Source organism: Lampris incognitus, chromosome 1 (genome assembly GCF_029633865.1).
Source record: "Lampris incognitus isolate fLamInc1 chromosome 1, fLamInc1.hap2, whole genome shotgun sequence".
Lineage (NCBI taxonomy): Eukaryota > Metazoa > Chordata > Actinopteri > Lampriformes > Lampridae > Lampris > Lampris incognitus.
This window is the reverse complement of record NC_079211.1, coordinates 147,556,550-147,580,393: the sequence shown is the minus strand read 5'-3', so window position 1 is coordinate 147,580,393 and position 23,844 is coordinate 147,556,550. Positions and strand designations below refer to the sequence as shown.

General features: G+C 44.0%; 1 protein-coding gene across 1 annotated transcript in view; it reads right to left on the bottom strand.

Moving 5' to 3' along the window:
* fras1 (Fraser extracellular matrix complex subunit 1) overlaps window positions 1-23,844 on the bottom strand; it is a 333,688-nt gene that overhangs the window by 227,741 nt on the left and 82,103 nt on the right. Inside the window, exons 13-15 of the mRNA XM_056280308.1 lie at window positions 23,072-23,219; window positions 9,252-9,395; window positions 4,632-4,775 (exon numbers count right to left, since the gene is read on the bottom strand). Coding sequence (XP_056136283.1) covers window positions 4,632-4,775; window positions 9,252-9,395; window positions 23,072-23,219 — 436 coding nt within the window. The remainder of the gene's footprint in view (window positions 1-4,631; window positions 4,776-9,251; window positions 9,396-23,071; window positions 23,220-23,844) is intronic.

The window sequence follows — 23,844 nt, the reverse complement described above, 5'->3', positions numbered from 1 at the left end:
CAGCACTCTGCAACACAGAGCTGACGATGTGCCCAGCAGCACTCAGGCCCACCGGGAAGAACACAAACACCTGAGGGGAGCTTTAAAAACCTGCGGCTACCCCAGTTGGACCTTTGTGAAAACTGCAACACGTTCCAGAAAGACCAACCGGGTGAGCAATGAGGAGAAGAGGAACAGAAGGAATAACATAGTCATCCTGTATGTTTCTGAAGTCTCCGAGAAAACTCAGGAGAATTTTTAACAAACACCGCATCCCGGTATACTTCAAACCCAGCAACACACTCCGACAAAGACTGGTTCATCCCAAAGACCGTGTACCACACACCCAAAAAAGCAATCTGGTGTATGCTGTACAATGTAATGAGGATTGCACTGACCTATACATAGGAGAAACCAAACAACCACTACACAAACGGATGGCCCAACACAGAAGGCCAAACTCCTCAGGACAAGACTCAGCAGTCTATCTACACCTAAAGGAGAAGACTCACTCCTTCCAGGACAGCAACGTACACATTTTGGTCAGGGAAGATAGATGGTTTGAAAGAGGGGTGAAGGAAGCCATCTATGTGAAACTGGAAAAACCATCCCTCAACAGAGGAGGAGGTCTGCGACACCACCTATCTCCCACCTACAATGCCGTCCTTTCATGTCTACCCAGGAGACTCAAGAAGCCTAGCCTCCAAGAACAACAGTCGTTCACAAACGGCTCAACGACTCTCATGACCACTGAATGGAGCACGAACGAAGTCGAAACTAACACCTCCAGTGACTGTCGTTACTAAACATCGAACACAAAAGAGACATTGACATCAATAGCTCTGATAACAACTGTCGCTGCTTAACATCGGATCACAAAGAGCCATTGACATCAATAGCTCTGATAACGACTCCAAAGAGGCTAAATATCTGAGTTTCATCACCAGCCAGTCAGACTAGCTTGGTCTAGTCAGAAAGGCACGAACTGATAAAGCCTCTTGGATGAGAGGCGAAACGTCTTCATGGATATATAACCAAGTCCAGTTGCACTTGATTCAATTCCTTTGGATAACTATGACCTGGATGAATGAGAACATTCACAGACCCTACTGGCAGGTCTCCCTGCATGTACTTTCAAACCTCTGCAAATGATCCAGAATGTTACGGTGCATCTGGTCTTCAACCAACCCAAAACAACACATCACATCGCCGTTCATATCCCTCCACTGGCTCCCAGTTGCTGCCCGCATTAAATTCAAAACCTTGATTCTCACTTACAAAACAACAACTAAAACGGCTCCCACCTACCTCAACTCCCTCATTCAGGTCTACACTCAGTCCTGCTCATTATGCTCTGCCAATAAAAGGCACCTGGCACATCTGCCACAACGGGGCCCTAAATCACTAGCCAGACTCTTCTCTTCTGTAGTTCCCCGGTGGTGGAACGAGTTACCAAACTCCATTCGATCCGCTGAGTCCCTGTCCATCTCTAAAAAGAAGCTAAAGACCCAGGTCTTTCTCCAACACCTCCACACCTGATGGTATTAATAAAAAGGAAGAAGAAAACAAAACGCCTCTATACACCCTATGCATCACCTTTGTGTACTGTCTGTTGACAAATATGTCCTATCGGAATTGAACCTTGTTTTTGGAACTTGCTTGCGTTGTCTCCTGACTAGATCCTTGCTTGAGTTGTATTAACTCTCACATGTACGTACGTCACTTTGAATAAAAGCATCTGCTAAATGAAATTGTAACATTGTAATTGTGCAGTACTAATATAGGATGAATGCATGTATACATGTAAGGACCTGTAAAATGTGGTTAATGCACATTATATATGTTTTGTTTTTTTACATACAGTACTAATGCAAGACAGATATTTGATAAATACATGGAGGACTTCAGCAAATGCTACCAAACTCCTGCTTTGTCTCTACTGTACAACACTGAAGAAACAATTTCATTTCTACAATGTGTTTTAAAACTGCATTACTATAACACCATAGTGAGCGGCAACACTTACCATGACCTGCATACAGTACTGAAGTGGGATAGAAACAGGAAGGGGGACTTCTGCAGTGGTTCCTATTGTATACATTTTCTCATTCAGTAGACACATTTATCTAGAATGACTCAAGTTTGCTGTGATGGCCAGCTGAAAGCAATGCTGCAGCTTAAACCATGAACCTTAGCGTTGAAAATCCAGCATTTACATCCATTGTGCAACCCAAACACAACTAAAATAAAATACTAATGCAGGATACATAAGGAATAAATACAGAAAGGAGGACTTTGTTACTGGTATGATATAAATTTCTATACCACGATGCCATTGTTATACGATTACTATATATCAGCCAAAACATTAAAACCACCTGCCTAGTGTTGTGTAGGTCCCCCCTCGTGCCACCAAAGCAGCTCTGACCTGTCAAGGCATGGACTCCACAAGACCTCTGAAGGTGTCCTCTGGTATCTGGCACCAAGACGTTAGCAGCAGATCGTTTAAGTCCTCTAAGGTCCCTTTCACACTTGAAAGTCCAAACCAAGGTCTGAACCAGAGTCTGGTTCTGGTGCTTTCACATCTGTTATTTTATAGTCATTAGGTTCAGGACTTTTGCTTTCATACCAGCGGACCTTGACTTGAACTTTTGGCTCGTTGTTGCCGCCAGGTGCGCTCGCTGTTGCCAGGTGCGCTCGTTGTTGCCAGGCGCGCTCGCTGTTGCTAGGTGCTACTGTTTGTGTTTGTTTTATCACTTCCTATGATTGATCCGAAAGTCCGAACCTTTGATTTCACATTAGACATTCATGAACCTTGGTCTGAACCGAGACTACCTCCTGAGCTTGGACCAAAGACAGAGTCTTTGATCCCTGTACCCTGGTCCAAGAGGTTTCACACTTGGCAATCTGGTTCGGACTTTTCTGGAAAGTCTGAAAGTCCGGACTAAACAACATAAGTGTGAAAGGGCCCTTTAGTCGTGAGGTGGGGCCTCCATAGATTGGACTTGTTTTTCCAGCACATCCCACAGATGCTCGATTGGAATGAAATCTGGGAAATTTGGAGGCCAAGGCAACACCTTGAACTCTTTTTCACAATCATTAAACCATTTCTGAACAATGTGCACAGTATGGCAGGGTGCATTATCCTGCCATACTGCGCCACGGCCATCAGGGAATGCTGTTGCCATGAAGGGGGTTACTTGGTCTGCAACAATGTTGAGGTAGGTGGTACCTGTCAAAGTAACATCCACATGAATGCCAGGAGCCAGGGTTTCTCAGAAGAATATTGCCAAGAGCATCACACTGTTTCCACCAGCTTGCCTTCGTCCCATAGTGCATCCTGGTACCATCTCTTCCCCAGGTAAGCAACACACATGCACCCAGACATCCACATGATGTGAAAAGAAAACACGATTCATCAGACCAGACCACCTTCTTCCACTGCTCTGTGGTCCAGTTGTGGTGCTCATGTGCCCATTGTAGGCGCTTTCAGCGGTGGACAGAGGTCATCATGGGCACTCTAACCGGTCTGCAGCCACACAGCCCCCATACACAGCATGCTGTGATGCACTGTGTGCTCCGACACCTGTCTATCATAGCCAGCATTAACTTTTTCAGCAATTTTGAGCCAAAGTAGCTCTTCTGTGGGATCAGACCAGACGGACTAGCCTTCCCTCCTCATGCACATCAGTGAGCCTTGGGCGCCCATGACCCTGTCGCTGGTTCACTGGTTTTCCTTTCTTGGACCACTTTTGGTAGGTACTGACCACTACATACCGGGAACACCCCACAAGACCTGCCGTTTTGGAGATGCTCTGACCCAGTCGTCTTGTCATCACGATTTGTCCCTTGTCAAACTCACTCCGATTTCGCTTGCCCATTTTTCCTGCTTCCAACACATCAAATTCAAGAACTGACTGTTCACTTGCTGCCTAATATATCCCACCTTGACAGGTACCACTGTAATGAGACAATCAATCTTATTCACTTACCTGTCAGTGGTTTGAATATTTTGGCTGATCGGTGTATATCCAACCATTCTTTGTAAAGGCTTGAATAGCAAGCAAAATGCGTTGTTTTGTTTTGGGGTTTTTTTTGGGGGGGAGGGGGGGGCAAGCATTTCCTATTGTGGACAAAGGCCGCTGTGCAGCGTCGCTTCAGAAAGCAATTGGTTCAGAGAGAAACCAGTGGAATGACTCGACAGGCTCGACACTGGGCCTTGTTAGAGGAACTTTTGTCGTCTCTTCTCTTAGCCAGCCAGTGGGATAATGATAACCGAGGACCTGCTGTACACTCGGGTGTACATATTGACTGTAATCTGTCTTGGAGCGTCCATGTGACTGCACTGGCATCCAACCGCGACTCTACTTTTTGCACAGGCTCAAGGTGTTTGGAGAGAGGGTAATGATGTTTTAACACCCAGATCTATATATCAGGCGCTAAACATTCATCATGTTCCAACCACATCTGCTCAGCCATCACAATTTAAAACAGAAACCGGCCTGCAGGAGCAGTTCGTGTTTTTTATTCCATTTCTAAAGTTTGCTTGATATTTCTGTAACACTTGAAATGAAAACACAGCTGATGACACGCAACATACACAAATATAGTATGTGGCGTGTGCGTCACAAACACAACACAGTTGTACTCACGGCGGCAGTGTGCGCGGTCGTGTTGGTAGGACCCCGGCGGACAGGCCTCCAGGCACCGCCCACTTTCAGCATCCAGGAGGCGGGACCCTCTGCAAGACTGACACGCCCAGCCATTAACACAGGTGGCACAGGATGAGTGACAGGCTGGGGGCAGGGTGGGTCACGGGGTCAGGTGAAGAAAGAAAAGTTAAATAAAGAAGAGGAGGATGGAAAGAGAGAGAGAGAGAACCAACAAAATAAGTCAGTACAGGAGAAAAACAAAACAACCGACAGACCAAATATACAATGTGGGTTTACACACAGTTTGTGTGTCCTGTAACACATACAAGGAGCAGCTAACAAAATGAAGGACTGGCGCTCTGAACGGCAGAGAAGAGAGAGCGAACACAGACTGTGAGGGAGAGGTGGGTCAGTGGAGTGAGAAACAGTGTGTGATCAAGATTAAGACCGTTCTGGAGGATTTATCAGCAATATCAGTCGAGTGGTTATCAAGATCACACACACACACACACGCACACACAGCAATAAATATAAAATCCATTACTCTTATGGAAATTAATTCTATTCAGTTGAGAAAGTCTGTTACTGCTGCATCAGTCTAATTGATTTGCACGGGCACTGGATTCATAATATAATTCAAAATAATATGATATGATATATGATAGGATATAATAACTTCATCTGTATATCATATATCAGTACATATATCATGTTATATTACATTATGGTTATATCATGTCATATTTTGTTATATTATTATACCATGTTATATTATGGTTATATCATGTCATATTATGTTATATTATTATTATTATACCATGTTATACCATGTTATATCATGATTATGTCATGTTATATGATAGTTATATCATGTTATATATGTTATATTATAGTTATGTCATGTTATTTTATGTTATATTATTATTATACCATGTTATATTATGGTTATCTATGTCATATTATGTTATAGTATGCATATTATGTTATATTGTGGTTATAATGTCATATTATATTATGTTATAGCATGTTATATATGTTATATTATGGTTATGTCATGTTATAGCATGGTTATATTATGGTTATATCACAGTGAACGCCACATAACAGTCAGGTTGAGGCAGTGGATTTTTTTCTGATGTGTGATGTGAAGGGAAATTGGCATGAAGCATTAAGATTTATCATTTATTCATTGTGTATTTGCTTCTCTATGCCTGTTGTTTAAATCTGCTTTAAAGAGGGTCTTGAGAAATTCACAGAGAGGACTTAGGAATGTTCATAATAGGAATGGGTGTTATTTTCTCTCCCATCTTCCCTGCTTAATTCACAGGTCTGTCTAATTCTATATGGACCCCTACCTGGCACTCAGCAGATGTTTAAACTGACCTATGGTGTGAGGCATAGAGAAAGGGATGGCTTTAGTTGACCAATGGTCAGGCCTTTCTTTGTTTAAGGAAAAGAGGACATAAGGGAGACAACTCTTTTGCACATCTCTCTTCAGGCAGGTATATTTCCTGCATGCTCCCACTCGCCCATGTGATACAGAAACACAAAAGAAATTACCATAATTATGCAGATGATTCACAACTGTACATACCCCTGTCTCCTGATGAACTAGATCCCATATGTTCCCTAACTCAGTGTATTGACGATATTAATCTATGAGTGTCAAGAGAACGTTTGACAATTGAACAAAGACAAGACAGAAATACTTGTTTTTGGTCCAAAGACTCAGAAACAGAGAATTGCAGCTCATCTCAGCTCTCTGTCTCTGGTGTGCAAAAGCGAAGCTAGAAATCTGGGCGTAATCATAGACAGTGATCTAAATTTTAAGAGCCACACCAATCATCTCACAAGACCAGCCTTCTGTCATCTTAAAAACATCAAAACTAAGGGGCGTTCTACCAAAACCAGACTGTGAGAAATTAATCCATGCACATATAAGAAGCCGACTAGACTACTGTAATGGACTATTCACCAGCCTCCCAAAATCAGCCGTGCGCCAACTACAGTTAATTCAAAATGTGGCAGCACGTGTTCTCACAGGAAATAAAAAGTATGAGCACATTATCTGTGAATGTTCTCATTCATCCAGGTCATGGTTATCCAAAGGAGTTGAACCAAGTGCAACTGGACTTGGTATATATCCGTGAAGACGTTTCGCCTCTCATCCAAGAGGCTTCCTCAGTTCGTGCCTTTCTGACTAGACCAAGCTAGTCTGACTGGCTGCTGATGAGACTCAGAATTTATCCTCTTTGGAGTCGTTGTCAGAGCTATAGATATGAGTGGCTCTTTTGTGTACCGATGTTTACCAACGCCCGTCGCTAACAGAGCCATAGATATGAGTGGCTCTTTTGTGTACCGATGTTTACCAACGCCCGTCGCTAACAGAGCCATAGATATGAGTGGCTCTTTTGTGTACCGATGTTTGGCCGCGCCCGTCGCCATCGGAGCTATGGATTTGCATTTGTTTAGCAGCGACGGTGGTTGGGGGTGTTAGTCTCGACTTCCTTATTCAGTGGTCATGAGAGTCGTTGGAGCCGTTAGTGACCGACTGTTGTTCTTGGAGGCTGGGCTTCTTGAGTCTCCTGGGTAGAGATGAAAGGACGGCATTGTAAGTGGGAGATAGGTGGTGTCGCAGACCTCCTCCTCTGTTGAGGGATGGTTTTTCCAGTTTCACATAGATGACTTCCTTCACCCCTCTTTCAAAACATCTGTCTTCCCTGACCAAAATGTGTACGTTGCTGTCCTGGAAGGAGTGTGTCTTCTCCTTTAGGTGTAGATAGACTGCTGAGTCTTGTCCTGAGGAGTTTGGCCTTCTGTGTTGGGCCATCCGTTTGTGTAGTGGTTGTTTGGTTTCTCCTATGTATAGGTCAGTGCTATCCTCAGAACAACAGTCGGTCACTAACGGCTCCAACGACTCTCATGACCACTGAATGGAGTGCTAACGAAGTTGAAACTAACACCCCCAACGACCGCCGCTGCTAAACAAATGCAAATCAATAGCTCCGATGGCGAAGGGCGCGGCTGCACATCGGTACACAAAAGAGCCACTCATATCTATGGCTCTGTTAGCAACGGGCGTTGGTAAACATCGGGACACAAAGAGCCATGGACATCAATAGCTCTGACAACGACTCCAAAGAGGATAAATTCTGAGTCTCATCACCAGCCAGTCAGACTAGCTTGGTCTAGTCAGAAAGGCACGAACTGAGGAAGCCTCTTGGATGAGAGGCGAAACGTCTTCACGGATATATACCAAGTCCAGTTGCACTTGATTCAACTCCTTTGGATATGAGCACATTACACCTGTTCTTAGATCTCTGCATTGGCTCCCTGTCAAAACTAGAATCGATTTCAAAATTCTGTTTCTTGTATACAAAGCTCTGAACGGCCTTGCACCACGCTATATAAAAGACACGCTAATAACTTACAAACTAGCAAGAACTCTCAGGCCCAAAGGCAGTGGTCTTTTAACCACCCCTCGTGCTGGGTCTACAGCAGGGGAAGCTGCATTTTCTATTTCCACCCCAAGTAGATGGAACGCCCTGCCTGAGGACCTGAGAGAGGCCCCCTGGACACTTTTCAAAGCAGGTTAAAAACCTCACTTTTAAAAACAGCGTACGGCTAAGTTCTTGGTGTACGTGTGTGACTGTGTTTTGTATAGTTTGCTATTTTTATACATTCTGCTGTTGTTTTTACTTTTAATCAATCAGTTTTTATGGCACTTTTACTTTACTCCATTTTAAACGTGTCTGTACTTTTACAAAATTTGTCTGTACATTTTTCTTTGACCTGAACGTTGGGGGTTTTTTTTTGTGAGGGGCTAGTTTTTATTGTTTTATTGTGTGAAGCACTTTGTGTTACATTTGTTTGTATAAAAAGTGCTATACAAATCAAGTCTGATTGATTGATTTTGTTCAGGGAGAATGAAGCAAGTTCACCCACTGCTTGTTTTCTCCTATTGCAGACAATACAGCATGTCTTTTATCCTCAACCACCAGCGCTTTGTGTCTTGAGTGTCCGCAGGCAATTTCCACAAAAGTAAAGAAGGATGTGAGTCTACTCATGCAGAGGACACAAGTGGAGGTGGAAAAGTACACGAACACACACACACACACACACACACACACTTAAGTCAAGTTCATTTGTGTGGCAGTAAATCACAGTTAAGACCCAGGGGGCGCCTCAGTCACATTATGTTCTCCAAAGTAAGAAAAAGAAATGGAACAAATGACAACGTACGACACCCCTGTCTTTACAGCCTTGATTCAGATGAAGAAAAAATGAATCAATGAGTCAATATAGACACCACATGCCCATAACATCTGTATATATATATAAAAACTGTGATAGAGAAAAGGCCCTTGTAAGAGTGTGACTAACGACTGCTCGCTTCATTACAGTACTGCTGTCTCCCACAGAGGAATCAGTCTGAAAGGCCAAGTTTCTCCGTTCTGTCCTCTACCAGAACTGACCAGGACGGAGAACGCTACCCATGTGTCCGACAGGTATTCAAGTTGTGTGTGACAGTTTGCCAACATTGACTACAAGTACTGATTCAGAGTATTCCTATACGTATTCGTGCCTATATGAAAACACATACTTGATGGGATACCTTACCTGCACACACCCGTCCGTCCGGGTAGTGTCCGGGTGGACAGACGGACAGACAGCGTCCATTATGCAGGACGGCCTTGTGTTCCTTGCAGATATCACAGTGATCCGGACGCCCGGAACAAGTCAGACAGTCCCCGTGGCACTGGACTGGAACACACACACAGGAATTATTCTGACATTTCCCTTTATTCAGATGTTATCTCGCACATTAGCATCCACACTCCATCTCTGTAAGGGCACGTCTGAGTGTGCAAACTACTTATGGAGATATGGAGAAATAAACACTCTCAGCCTCCGTTAGCTCCACGTTCTCACAGGGGATGTACCCACGACACAGTCTGCTGGTCTCGGAGGTGACGGAGCAGCTCCGTTTGACTCCATCTCGCAGTAGCTGCCTTGCACCTCAGCATTCACTTCCTCCGCCACCTTTTTCTTAATTGCAAGGATGTGACCCCCCCCCACCCCCACCCCCCCCCACCATTCCTCCCCAATTGTACCCCGGCCAATTACCCCACTCCTCCGAGCCGTCCCGGTCGTCGCTCCACCCCCTCTGCCAAATCCAGGGAGGGCTGCAGACTACCACGTCTCCTCCGATACGCGTGGAGTCGCCAGCCATTTCTTTTCACCTGACAGTGAGGAGTTTCACCACGGGGACGTAGCACGTGAGCGGATCACGCTATTCCCCCCAGTTCCCAATCCACCCCAAACCGACTCCCCGACCGACCAGAGGAGGCGCTAGCGCATCGACCGGGACACATACCCACATCCGTCTTCCCACCCACAGACACGGCCAGTTGTGTCTGTGGGGACGCCCGACCAAGCCGGAGGGAACACGAGGGTTCGAACTGGTTGATTTCTACCTTCCACACTCTTCCTCTCTCTCTCTCTCTCTGTCTAGACCCGTTAGCCTCGTAAAGCCCTTTAGGACCGACTAGCGTTGTGTTTTAAAGCCAGTGTACAAACCCAAAGACTGCTGTGTCTGTTTACAGACTGATACAGACCGTACAGTGTTCCTACTAACTACATTCACTTTATATCAGCACCTCCACACCGCCAACCAGAACCCCCACTGACCCTGAGTTTTACTCATGGATGTTGTACTATCTGTTGGTAAAGGTCCTCTACCAGCTTGTTCTGTCACATCGCTGGTTAGACAAAACAGCTGCTGGGCGTCCAGACATGTGGTAGTCTGCAGCCCTCCCCGGACCAGCAGAGGGGGTGGAGCAGCGACCGGGACGGCTCGGAGAGCTAGGGTAACTGGCCAGGTACAACTGGAAGACAAAGGTGGAAAAACCCCAAAAAAAACAACTTCACTTCTTCAAACTCAACACTACGGAGCTGCCTTCCTCTTCCTCAGCGTGCTACTGTGATGAAGATGGAAAACACTATGCAGCCCGTCATTTGTCCTGAGAAAGTCCTACCAGACACCACCCAGTCACATCACACACTGCATAGGTGTTGATGATCTGAATATTTATGGATTAGCTACTAACTACACCAGCCAGAGGAGGCAGACAAAAGGACAGCTGTTTGTGGGTAAATCCCTGCATGTCGTCAAACTTCAACTTGACTCCATATTTGCCACCACAGCCTCCTGTCTCCTTCTCCCCCTTCTTCATGTCTGTACATAAATTTTTTAAAAAAGAGAGACAGTTTTCTTCTCAAGACCAAAAGTTCAGCGTTCATCTCTGTTGACACCCACTCAGTCGGTCTCTGATCATAACCGTCATAACTGATCATAACCATCACAACTGATCATAACATCATAACCATCATAACTGATCATAACCATCACAACCATCACAACAGATTATAACCATCATAACTGATCATAACCATCACAACCATCACAACAGATTATAACCAGCATAACTGATCATAACCATCACAACTGATCATAACATCATAACCATCACAAACATCACAACAGATTATAACCAACATAACTCATCATAAACATCATAACTAATCATAACCATCACAACTGATCATAACATCATAACCATCATAACTGATCATAACCATCACAACTGATCATAACATCATAACCATCATAACTGATCACAACCATCACAACAGATTATAACCAGCATAACTGATCATAACCATCACAACTGATCATAACATCATAACCATCATAACTGATCATAACCATCACAACTGATCATAACATCATAACCATCATAACTGATCATAACCATCACAACAGATTATAACCAGCATAACTGATCATAACCCTCATAACTAATCATAACCATCACAACTGATCATAACCATCATAACTGATCATAACATCATAACTGATCATAACATCACAACAGATTATAACCATCATAACTGATCATAACATCATAACCATCATAACTGATCATAACCATCACAAACATCACAACAGATTATAACCAACAGAACTCATCATAAACATCATAACTAATCATAACCATCACAACTGATCATAACCATCATAACTGATCATAACATCACAACAGATTATAACCAGCATAACTGATCATAACCATTATAACTAATCATAACTGATCATAACCATCACAACTGATCATAACCATCACAACCATCACAACAGATTATAACCAACATAACTGATCATAACCATCATAACTAATCATAACCATCATAACTAATCATAACCATCACAACTGATCATAACCATCATAACTGATCATAACATCATAACTAGGGCCCTACCAAATTCACGGTACATTTCGCTCAATTTCACGGACCTAGTTTCTCGAAAATCACAGATTTCACGGAATCTATAAGAAAAATGCGACATTTCACGGCAATTATTAAATTACACTTTTTATTCACACAGGGCCTGAATAGCCCAGCCTACTGTACACAGCATAACCGTACTGGTGGTTTAATGTAAGCATTGAGCATCCTGCGATGGTGCTTGGCTTCATGCTCTGTCTCTGCGATGAAAATACTTGTCCATGTTTTGACACGGCCCTCTCCGCGTCCAAAGAGTTCGTCGGGATTGACAGACAGCGCCACGCTACTTTAGCAAGATGTGGTAGCCTAGATTCGGAGGATTTCCAAAAAGCTAGCGCTAGTAAAGTTGTGTCCACCTCTTGTGCGATGTGTTTGTAGTTCGGCAATTCCAGCCTACAGTTTTTGTCAAATCCAGGAATGTCCGTGCTGAGTGAGTTTAAATCCACCGTCAAAATAAGTATTTGTGCAGGGTCAAAAATGCGCACTGCTTTCAGGAATTCGGCCGCTGGTTGTTTAAATCTACTTTGCGTAATGTTCTCGTTTGACTCGTCTCCGAACGACCTTGTGGTTCTTTTTCGGCAGCCCTCTTTTTGTTTCACTTTCCAAGTGACGCTGAATCGTTGCTCGTCGACTGTGATCTAACGAGATATTACAACTCGTACAAAATAATTTCCCGCCATCAGCGTGTAAAATATGTTTTCCAAACTCAATTACTCTGTCGTCTGCAGTCGTGTTTTTTGAGGCTTTAGATTTCGACATCTTCAGTACGTTAGGGCCTAAGTTAACATGCTGGCGACAGCTAACTCAAACTATGCTAGTAACAACAATGATCATTGCGACCACCCCGGATGCTCATTTAACCAATCAATGTCTTAGACACGTGAATGCTTTTATTCGCGCATCCAAAATGTCAATCATGTCAGCACAGTATTTTCTCAAACTGGTTGCGCACTTAAATTCTGCATTTCACTGCATTTCACGGCAAATGGTCAATTACACGGGAAGAGGCTGATTTCACGGTCCGTGACGCGATTTTCACGGCCGTGAATTTGGTAGGGCCCTAATCATAACTGACCATAACCATAACATCACAACAGATTATAACCAGCATAACTGATCATAACCATCATAACTAATCATAACTGATCATAACCATCACAACTGATCATAACCATCATAACCATCACAACTGATTATAACCATCACAACTGATCATAACTGATCATAACATCATAACTGATCATATATAACCATAATAACTGATCATAACCATCATATCTGATCATAACCATCATAACCATCATATCTGTAGTGTTTCCACCGCCTCCACACAAAGCCACACATAAATCAACAGAATGAATAGAAATGGACGAGAACGAGACAAATTCAGTAAGCGGGGTTTAGAAAAATGCACGGCAAGCAGAAATGTACACACAAGCAACCCCCCCCTCCTCCCCACACATACACACACACACACACATACACACACACAGACACACACAGTCAGTTGTCAAACAATATCCGAAACTGCTTGCTGCTGATTGTGATTTGATTGCTCCCTTCATTATGTGAATGTGCCGGGTACACAGAGGCCTCATGTGACCCAGCATTTACATTACTGCCAACACACACACACACACACACACACACACACACACACACACACACACACACACACACACACACACACACACACACACACTCCTCCCCACCATACTCTGAAGCTCTAACAGATGGACAAGTACCAGCCTGAGACAAACGGAGAGAAAGCTGGACAAAGAGAGAGAGACAGAGACAGAGAGACAGAGACAGAGAGAGAGAGAGAGAGAGAGAGTGACGGCACCTATTGCTATTGTTGTTGTTGGATATCACAATCGTTGTTGTTGCTGTTATTATAATCACTGTTGTGTTGTTGTTGTTGTTGTTTTACATGCTTTGGCAATATGTACACAAACGTGTGTCGTGCCAATAAAGCACATATTGAATTGAATTGAGAGGGGAGAGTTTGCTTTATGTGTGTGTGTAGGGGGGGGTGGGAAGAGCGAGAGAAGAGACAGAGAAGAGAGGCCGACAGAGAGTTTGTTTTGTGGGGGGGGGGGGGGGAGAAGAGAGAGCATGAGAGAGAACGAGAGAAGAAAGAGAGAGAAAAGAGAGAGCGAGAGAGAGAAGAGTTTGTTTTATGTGTGTGGGGGGGAGAGAGACAGAGCGAGCGAGAGAGAGAAGAGAGCGAGAGAGACAAAGAGGAGAGAGAGAAAAAACAGCGAGAGAGGAGAGAGAAAAGAGTGAGAGAGAGAGACGAGAGATATGTGTGGGGGGGCGAGACAGAGCGAGCAAGAGAGAACAGAGAGCATGAGAGACAAAGAGGAGAGAGAAAAGAGAGATATGTGTGGGGGAGAGAGACAGAGCAAGCAAGAGACAGAAGAGAGCGAGAGAGACAAAGAGGAGAGAGAAAAGAGAGAGATGTGTGGGGGGGCGAGACAGAGCGAGCAAGAGACAGAAGAGAGCGAGAGAGACAAAGAGGAGAGAGAAAAGAGAGAGATGTGTGGGGGAGAGAGACAGAGCGAGCAAGAGAGAACAGAGAGCATGAGAGAGAAAGAGGAGAGAGAAAAGAGAGATATGTGTGGGGGAGAGAGACAGAGCGAGCAAGAGAGAACAGAGAGCATGAGAGAGAGAAAGAGGAGAGAGAGGGAGCGAGAGAGGTGTAGCAGACCACAGTGAGTGACAGATAAGAGAGAGGTGGGGTCTTTTCTGGCCTGCTGACTTATTGGCTGCTAGAATTCAGTGTAGTGGTCATCACATGTACACTGCGCACGCACGCACACACACACACACACACACACACACACACACACACACACAGAAAGAATGGAGAGAGAGAAAAAGAGAGATTATGAAAAAGGCCGATCGAAAAAGAAGCTGGAAGGGCACAAGTGGAAAAGAATAAAAGACTGAGAAAGCCGAGAGCGAGGGAAATATGGGAGGAGTGAGAGAAAGATGAGAGGAGTGAGAGAAAGGGAGAAGGTGAGAAGAAAAGGTGTTGAGAGAGAGAGAGCGGTTGATAAAAGAGACTGAAGAGGAGGAGGTGTGAGAGAGAAAGAGAGACGGAAAAAGGGAGGGGGGGCAAAAGAGGAGGACAAAATGAAAAAGAGACGGAGGGGCAGCAGAGCGAGGTGCAGAGATATTGAGATACTTAGCGGGCTGCGTTCTGGGCCATTGACAACCTGATAGCCGAACGGGGTAACAGGGATGTCAGTCAAGTGGCTGTCACACACACACACACACACACACACACACACACACACACACACACACACACACACACACACACACACACACACACACACACAATATCCCCCCAGATACCCCACATTAAACTGGCCTTAGAACCACAGAACAAAACTGCTTTGTATCGCTTCCTACTTCTAACAGGAAGTCCTCTGGTACCTTTTCCTGCCACAGCAGGTGCTTTATGGGTAACCGAGTCCCAAGAATCTGTGGTCGGCTCCACCAATCAGGAGTGAGAAACTAAATTAACTTGTTTGTCACTGGAAAAAAAAGGTCTAGCATTGACCGCACATTTTGAGCTAACACTGACGTTACATGTTATCTACACCCTGACTGGACTTTTGACGTTGCATATTTAAAATGAATAGCGGTTCTTCACAGCTAAAGCTAGCTCGTCTGAATCGTAGATAAATACTTCTGCCGCTGTTCTTCACAGCTAAAGCTAGCTCGTCTGAATCTAAAGCTAGCTCGTCTGAATCATAAATAAATACTTCTGCTGCTGTTCTTCACAGCTAAAGCTAGCTCGTCTGAATCATAAATACTTCTGCTGCTGTTCTTCACAGCTAAAGCTAGCTTGTCTGAATCATAAATAAATACTTCTGCTGCTGTTCTTCACAGCTAAAGCTAGCTCGTCTGAATCTAAAGCTAGCTCGTCTGAATCATAAATAAATACTTCTGCTGCTGTTCTTCACAGCTAAAGCTAGCTCGTCTGAATCATAAATACTTCTGCTGCTGTTCTTCACAGCTAAAGCTAGCTTGTCTGAATCATAAATAAATACTTCTGCTGCTGTTCTTCACAGCTAAAGCTAGCTCGTCTGAATCGTAAATAAATACTTCTGCTGCTGTTCTTCACAGCTAAAGCTAGCTCATCTGAATCGTAAATAAATACTTCTGCTGTTCTTCACAGCTAAAGCTAGCTCGTCTGAATCATAAATAAATACTCCTGCTGCTGTTCTTCACAGCTAAAGCTAGCTCGTCTGAATCTTCACAGCTAAAGCTAGCTCGTCTGAATCTTCACAGCTAAAGCTAGCTCGTCTGAATCTTCACAGCTAAAGCTAGCTCGTCTGAATCTTCACAGGGGTGAACCCCTGGGTCGACCCCCCCCCCCAAATCTACACAGATAGTACAGTTTAAATATGACACTCGATGTCAGTTTGCCTCACAGCAAGGTTCTGGGTTTGAGCCCCAGGGTAGTCCAACCTTGGGGGTCGTCCCGGGTGAATCGGCCGTACTAAATTGTCCCTAAGCATGAATGTGTGTATGTAGGTCTTGTGTGATGGCCTGGCGGCCTGTCCAGGGTGTCTCCCCGCCTGCCTCCCAATAACTGCTGGGATAGTAGGCTCCAGCATCCCCGCCACCCTGAGAGCAGGATAAGCGGTTCAGATAATGGATGGATGGATGGATGGATGAATGTGAGTGAGTTAGAAGCCAAGCTCATGAGGTGCTTCACATCTAAAAATGTAAAACCAAATCTTTCTTCTTTTTTTTTTTGGATGATCCCCCCCTCCTCCTTTTTCCCCAATTGTATCCGGCCAATTACCCCACTCTTCCGAGCCATCCTGGTCGCTGCTCCACCCCCTCTGCTGATCCGGGGAGGGCTGCAGACTACCACATGCCTCCTCCCATACATGTGGAGTCACCACCCTCTTCTTTCACCTGACGGTGAGGAGTTTCACCAGGGGGACATAGCGTGTGGGAGAATCATGCTATTCCCCCCAGTTCCCCCTCCCCCCCGAACAGGTGCCCCGACTGACCAGAGGAGGCGCACGTGCAGCGACCAGGACACAAACCCACATCCGGCCCCCCCCCCCACAGACACGGCGAATTGTGTCTGTAGGGACGCCTGACCAAGCCAGGGCCAACACGGGGATTCGAACCCCTTTCCCTATGTTGGTAGGCAACAGAATAGACCGCCACGCCGCCCGGACGCCCTGACTCCTGTTTTCTGTCTGACATATAAACAGAAATGAGTTCAATTATCAGGCGGGTAGAAAATCTGGTGCAAAGTGCGCCCGTGGCAGTTAGCACATGTTAGAAAACCATCATGTATTCATGAGTAAACGAGGCGGCTGAATTATGCTTCAACCACAGCGTATACAAACGCAGATATGCATTATTGAAATGTGTACATCAGTTGTAAGACAACACACACACACACACACACACACACATGTACACACATGCATGCATGCACGCACACACACTCTCTCTCTCTCTCTCTCTCTCACACACACACACACACACACACACAAAATAACACTTAGGTGCACAAAAATGTGTATGTCTGTCATGACTGCTGATAAGCCGTATTCTGGTGTGTGTTTTATAACACACAGGCACACAGACACACACAAACATCAAAACGTTTGTTCATCGTTCATTCATGCACACACACACGATTCATTAAACTGCATGTGTGAACACGCATCCCCTACCCCACACACACACACACACGCACACACAAACACGAAGACTTCAGCTGAAAGCTGTCCTTATATGCAAATATATATATATATATATATATATATATATATATGTGTGTGTGTGTGTGTGTGTATATATATATATGTGTGTGTGTGTGTGTATGTATATATATATATATATATATATATATACACATACATACAGATCTACATCTATATATCTAGCTATCTAAATATATATAAAATCTATCTATATATATTTACTTAGCACAAAAAGTCAGGAAATGTGTGTTGGGTAGATTATGTCTTTGTTGTAACAATGCTTCTTGGCAATGAATCTTACACCGTTGGAAAGCCTGTTTATGTCCCTTTTAAATGGGGCCACATGTGTAAGGAACATGCATTTGTGGGATGAGCAGCAGAGCTGAGTATGTGGGTTGCGCCCATGAAAAATGTGCCAAATCTTCTCTGCCAATGCCAAACAGCTTATTTTGCTGCTGCTATTGACCCTTGTGTTGAGCTTCTGGTACCCCAGGTGCTGACAATCAGCTGCCTGATATAAGATTTACCGCCAAGAAGCATTGTTACAACAAAGACATCATCTACCAAACACACATTTCCTTACTTTTTGTGCTAAGTTTAGATAGACAGATGGCTAGCTAGATAAGATAGATAGACAGATAGCTAGATAAGATAGATAGATAGACAGATGGATATAGAGCGAGCGAGACAGACAGACAGACAGACAGACAGACAGACAGACAGACAGAGCGATAGATAGATAGATAGAGACAGACAGACAGACAGACAGAGACAAATAGATAGCGAGAGAGAGAGACAGACAGACAGACAGATACAGGGATAGATAGATAGACAGACAGACAGAGAGTGAGACGGACGGACGGACGGACAGAGAGACAGATACAGGGATAGATATATAGAGACAGACAGACAGACAGACAGACAGACAGACAGACAGACAGACAGACAAATAGATAGCGAGAGAGAGAGACAGACAGACAGACAGATACAGGGATAGATAGATAGACAGACAGACAGAGAGAGAGACGGACGGACGGACGGACAGACAGACAGATACAGGGATAGATATATAGAGACAGACAGACAGACAGACAGACAGACAAATAGATAGCGAGAGAGAGAGACAGACAGACAGACAGACAGACAGATAGAGTGATAGATAGATAGAGACAGACAAACAGACAGACAAATAGATAGCGAGAGAGAGAGACAGACAGACAGACAGATAGAGCGATAGATAGATAGAGACAGACAGACAGACTGACAGATACAGGGATAGATAGATAGACAGACAGACAGAGAGCGAGAGCCGGACGGACGGACAGACAGACAGATAGCTAGATAGATAAACATATATCATACAAACACACAGATGGAAGACAGAAAGACACAGTGGCACAGAACAGAAGAGTTGAGAGGAAGATTAAGATCCAGAGAATGACAGATGGGAAAGTGGAGACAGACGTGGAAGATAAAAGCACAAGATAGAAGCACAAGATAGAAGGACAAAGAAAGAACGATGGGTTTGACCTCCACAAATGCAGGGAGAAACAGCGCTCAATTAACCTTCCTCTTGATTCGAAACTGAAGGCTGAAGAGAAGTGTCATGGAAACAAGGGTTTATTTTTACAACCTGTTCTTTTATCACGAAAAGAGGAGGCGTCCTACCAAGTGTGTTTCAGTGATGTACTTCTTATATAATATGTTGACAAAGAGCATCGTGTCCACGAGCCTCTGGAGCAGGATCTCTCAACCCAGTTTCCAGACGAGCCTCGCCCCGCGAGCTAGAAACACGTTACTATGACCCGTAGGTTTATTCCGCCGGTTCACACAGAGGATGTTCATCCCTCCGTTCAGCCTCATCACCATTCATTATTCATCCGCCAGCTCTGTTCTTCTGCTCTCGCCTCCAAGAAGGTGATTAGATGTTACAAACAGCCTGGCTAGAGGAGAGGGAGCCCTGACCCAGCCGCTGCTGCATGCAAATACAAGCACGATCTCACATACACACACACACACACACACACACATACACACACATTGTTCGACCCCCATTGCATATTAGGTTTACTGGCAAAATGTACAACTTTTCAGCTGTTTGCAATCAGCAAATGACACGATAACAGTTTAAATAGTTCAATAAAACTAATATTACAAGGGTTTTATCCAAAATTCAACACAAAATGTTACTTTTAATGACTACTGCCGTCTCCAAATTATTCAACCCCCTGAATAGAATCCCTCATCAGAGCACACATTTTCAAATCAGGTGTTGTCTCAAGCACATATGATGCAACTAATCAAGGACTTATTGGTTCCTTTAACATTAGTTGCATCAGGTGTGCTTGAGATAAAACACAACAAATACCTGGACTGGCTAGGGGTTCGCAAGTTCAACGTTAAAGGAACAGTGGCTACACTACCTGGACATGGCAGAAAGAGGAAGCTGCCACCAGACTCCTGAGGAGGCAGGTGGTCAAAAACCCTCGAGTGTCCGCAAAAGACCTGCAGCAAGACTTGGTGGCAGCAGGCACCGAGGTTGCAGTTTGCACAGTAAGGCGCATACTAAACACTGAAGGGCTCCATGCCTGAACTCCAAGACGTACACCACTACTGACAGATGGATTCAATCAAGTATCAGGAGATCCTAGGAGAAAACGTCGTGCCGTCTGTGAGGAAGCTGAAGCTTGGGCGTCATTGGACCTTCCAATAGGACAATGATCCCAAGCATACCTCAAAGTCCACCAAGGGTTGGTTTCACAAGAAGTCCTGGAAGATTCTAGAGCGGCCATCACGGTCGCCTGACTTGAACCCCATAAAAATCTCTGGTTGTAACTAAACACTGAAGGGCTCCATGCCTGAACTCCAAGACGTACACCACTACTGACAGATGGATTCAATCAAGTATCAGGAAATCCTAGGAGAAAACGTCATGCCGTCTGTGAGGAAGCTGAAGCTTGGGCGTCATTGGACCTTCCAATAGGACAATGATCCCAAGCATACCTCAAAGTCCACCAAGGGTTGGTTTCACAAGAAGTCCTGGAAGATTCTAGAGCGGCCATCACAGTCGCCTGACTTGAACCCCATAAAAATCTCTGGGTGTATTTGAAGAAGGTGGTTGCAGCACGCCAATTCCAGAATATTAGTGAACTGGATGCCATTGGCCATGAGGAATGGGCTGAGACTCCTCAGGAGCGCTGTCAGAAGCTGGTGCCTGGCTATGCATCCCATTTGCAGCAGGTCATAACAGCAAAAGGGGGCTCTACTAAGTACTAAAGACGCTTGTCATGAAGGGGTTAAATAATTTTGAGACTGCAGTAGTCATTAAAAGTGGCATTTTGTGTTGAATTTGGAGAAACCACTTGTAATATTAGTTGTGGTGAGCTATTTAAATTGTTCTTGTTTGATTTGTTTATTGCAAACAGCTGACAGTTTGTAAATTGTAAACATGCTTATGTTGTGTAAAACTTGTAGATAAACACTCTCATGTTGTGTAAAACTTGTAGATAAACACTCTTTATGTTGTGTAAAAATTGTAGATAAACACGCTTATGTTGTGTAAAACTTATAAACTCTTAGGTTGTGTAAACCTTGTAGATAAACACATGTTGTGTAAAACTTGTAGATAAACACTCTTATGTTGTGTAAAACTTGTAGATAAACACTCTTATGTTGTGTAAAACTTGTAGATAAACACTCTTATGTTGTGTAAAACTTGTAGATAAACACTCTTATGTTGTGTAAAACTTGTAGATAAACACTCTCATGTTGTGTAAAACTTGTAGATCAACACTCATGTTATGTAAAACTTGTAGATAAACACTCTTTATGTTGTGTAAAACTTGTAGATAAACACTCTTATGTTGTGTACAACTTGTAGGTAAACACTCTTTATGTTGTGTAAAACTTGTAGATAAACACTCTTATGTTGTGTAAAACTTGTAGATAAACACTCTTATGTTGTGTAAAACTTGTAGATAAACACTCTTTATGTTGTGTAAAACTTGTAGATAAACACTCTTATGTTGTGTACAACTTGTAGGTAAACACTCTTTATGTTGTGTAAACCTTGTAGATAAACACTCTTTATGTTGTGTAAACCTTGTAGATAAACACTCTTATGTTGTGTAAAACTTGTAGATAAACACTCTTGTTATGTAAAACTTGTAGATAAACACTCTTATGTTGTGTAAAACTTGTAGATAAACACTCTTATGTTGTGTAAAACTTGTAGATAAACACTCTTATGTTGTGTAAAACTTGTAGATAAACACTCTTATGTTGTGTAAAACTTGTAGATCAACACTCATGTTATGTAAAACTTGTAGATAAACACTCTTTATGTTGTGTAAAACTTGTAGATAAACACTCTTATGTTGTGTACAACTTGTAGGTAAACACTCTTTATGTTGTGTAAACCTTGTAGATAAACACTCTTTATGTTGTGTAAAACTTGTAGATAAACACTCTTATGTTGTGTAAAACTTGTAGATAAACACTCTTATGTTGTGTAAAACTTGTAGATAAACACTCTTATGTTGTGTAAAACTTGTAGATCAACACTCATGTTATGTAAAACTTGTAGATAAACACTCTTATGTTGTGTAAAACTTGTAGATAAACACTCCTATGTTGTGTAAAACTTGTAGATAAACACTCTTATGTTGTGTAAAACTTGTAGATCAACACTCTTTATGTTGTGTAAAACCTGTAGATAAACACTCTTATGTTGTGTTCCCACCAAACGCGAAGCTAGTTTTCGCCTCGCTTTATGTGCGCGAGTTTCATCGCGGGATCATTTGTTTTTATTCACGTTACTCGCGCAAGTTTGGCTGCAGGATCGAGTACGCGAACCCACGACGATCAGCTTGTCCTCCATTTTCTGACCCAACGGGACATCAGTGAAGTCAGGACAATCTCAATGCTGAGGCTTTCGCGACACAACCTCACGCGAATTTCTCACTCAAGCTGAATGTTTTCAACTCGCGCAAATACATGAAATTTGCGTATTCACGCCATTCCAGTTGCGTTATTCGTGTCGCCCGGCGCAAATTCACGCAACTTCACATCTATTATCATCTTCGCATTGACTTTATATGTCATCTCATCGAGCGAACAAACTCACACGCAGACACGCATGTAGGCCCACACACATAAATAACAGAATGCACATAATCACTTTACATACATCCACATACGACCTCACATATACACAAACACACACATGCAGATACACACACACACACAGAGAAAAGTATAGTGCTGAAACTGATCATCATGTCAGTGTCTTGAGCCTAGCGAGCAGCATGTACCATGTAGTGCTGTAGCATTTTAACATACCCTGCCGACACTCGGGGCAGCACTGCCCCTCCTGGGGCATGGCCAGGCTGCCCAGCGGGCAGGTGGGACAGGAAGGCATGTAGCAAGTCACCCGAGCATCACGACACTCACACTGCCTGCACACACCGTCACTCCACCGCTCCAAGTTCTGCGAGAGAGAGAGAGGGAGAGAGAGAGAGAGAGAGAGAGAGAGCGCAACCAGTTTCAAAGACAGTTGGTTACAGTGATTATCATAGGAAGTTGAATCAGGTCATGTGGACACATCTATTGAGAGAGAAACGTTTCATCATCCTCATCTCACTGACCTCTTCAGTCTCAGCCGACTGCAGGTGTCTCCACCCTTATAAACAATACAGAGCCATAACGACCCAAACCAACGATCAGTTTCATATGCAGATTACCATCGCCATTAACCAGAGTTACAACGGCCATGTGTACTATTCACAGAGGGTTGGGGAATAGCTGCAAGCACAGCATTGTAAGATGGCGACAGACGCCTAAGAGGGGACGCCTGCAGTCAGGTGAGACTGAAGAGGTCACTTAGATGAGCGACGAAACGTTTCTCCCATAAACGGTGCGTCCAGGTGAACTGACTCGACTTCCTGTGATTTCCTTACCGGGATGCATCAAGACCTACTGAGGTTATCTTTTCCTCCCTAGGGCTTAAGCCCCGGCAAAACGACCCGGCGCCGCCGGTGGGTGCAGGTTATATTGGACCGTCACAAAATAGATAGGCTAACCTGGCGAGTAGCTGGTTAAGCTATGCTAGGTTA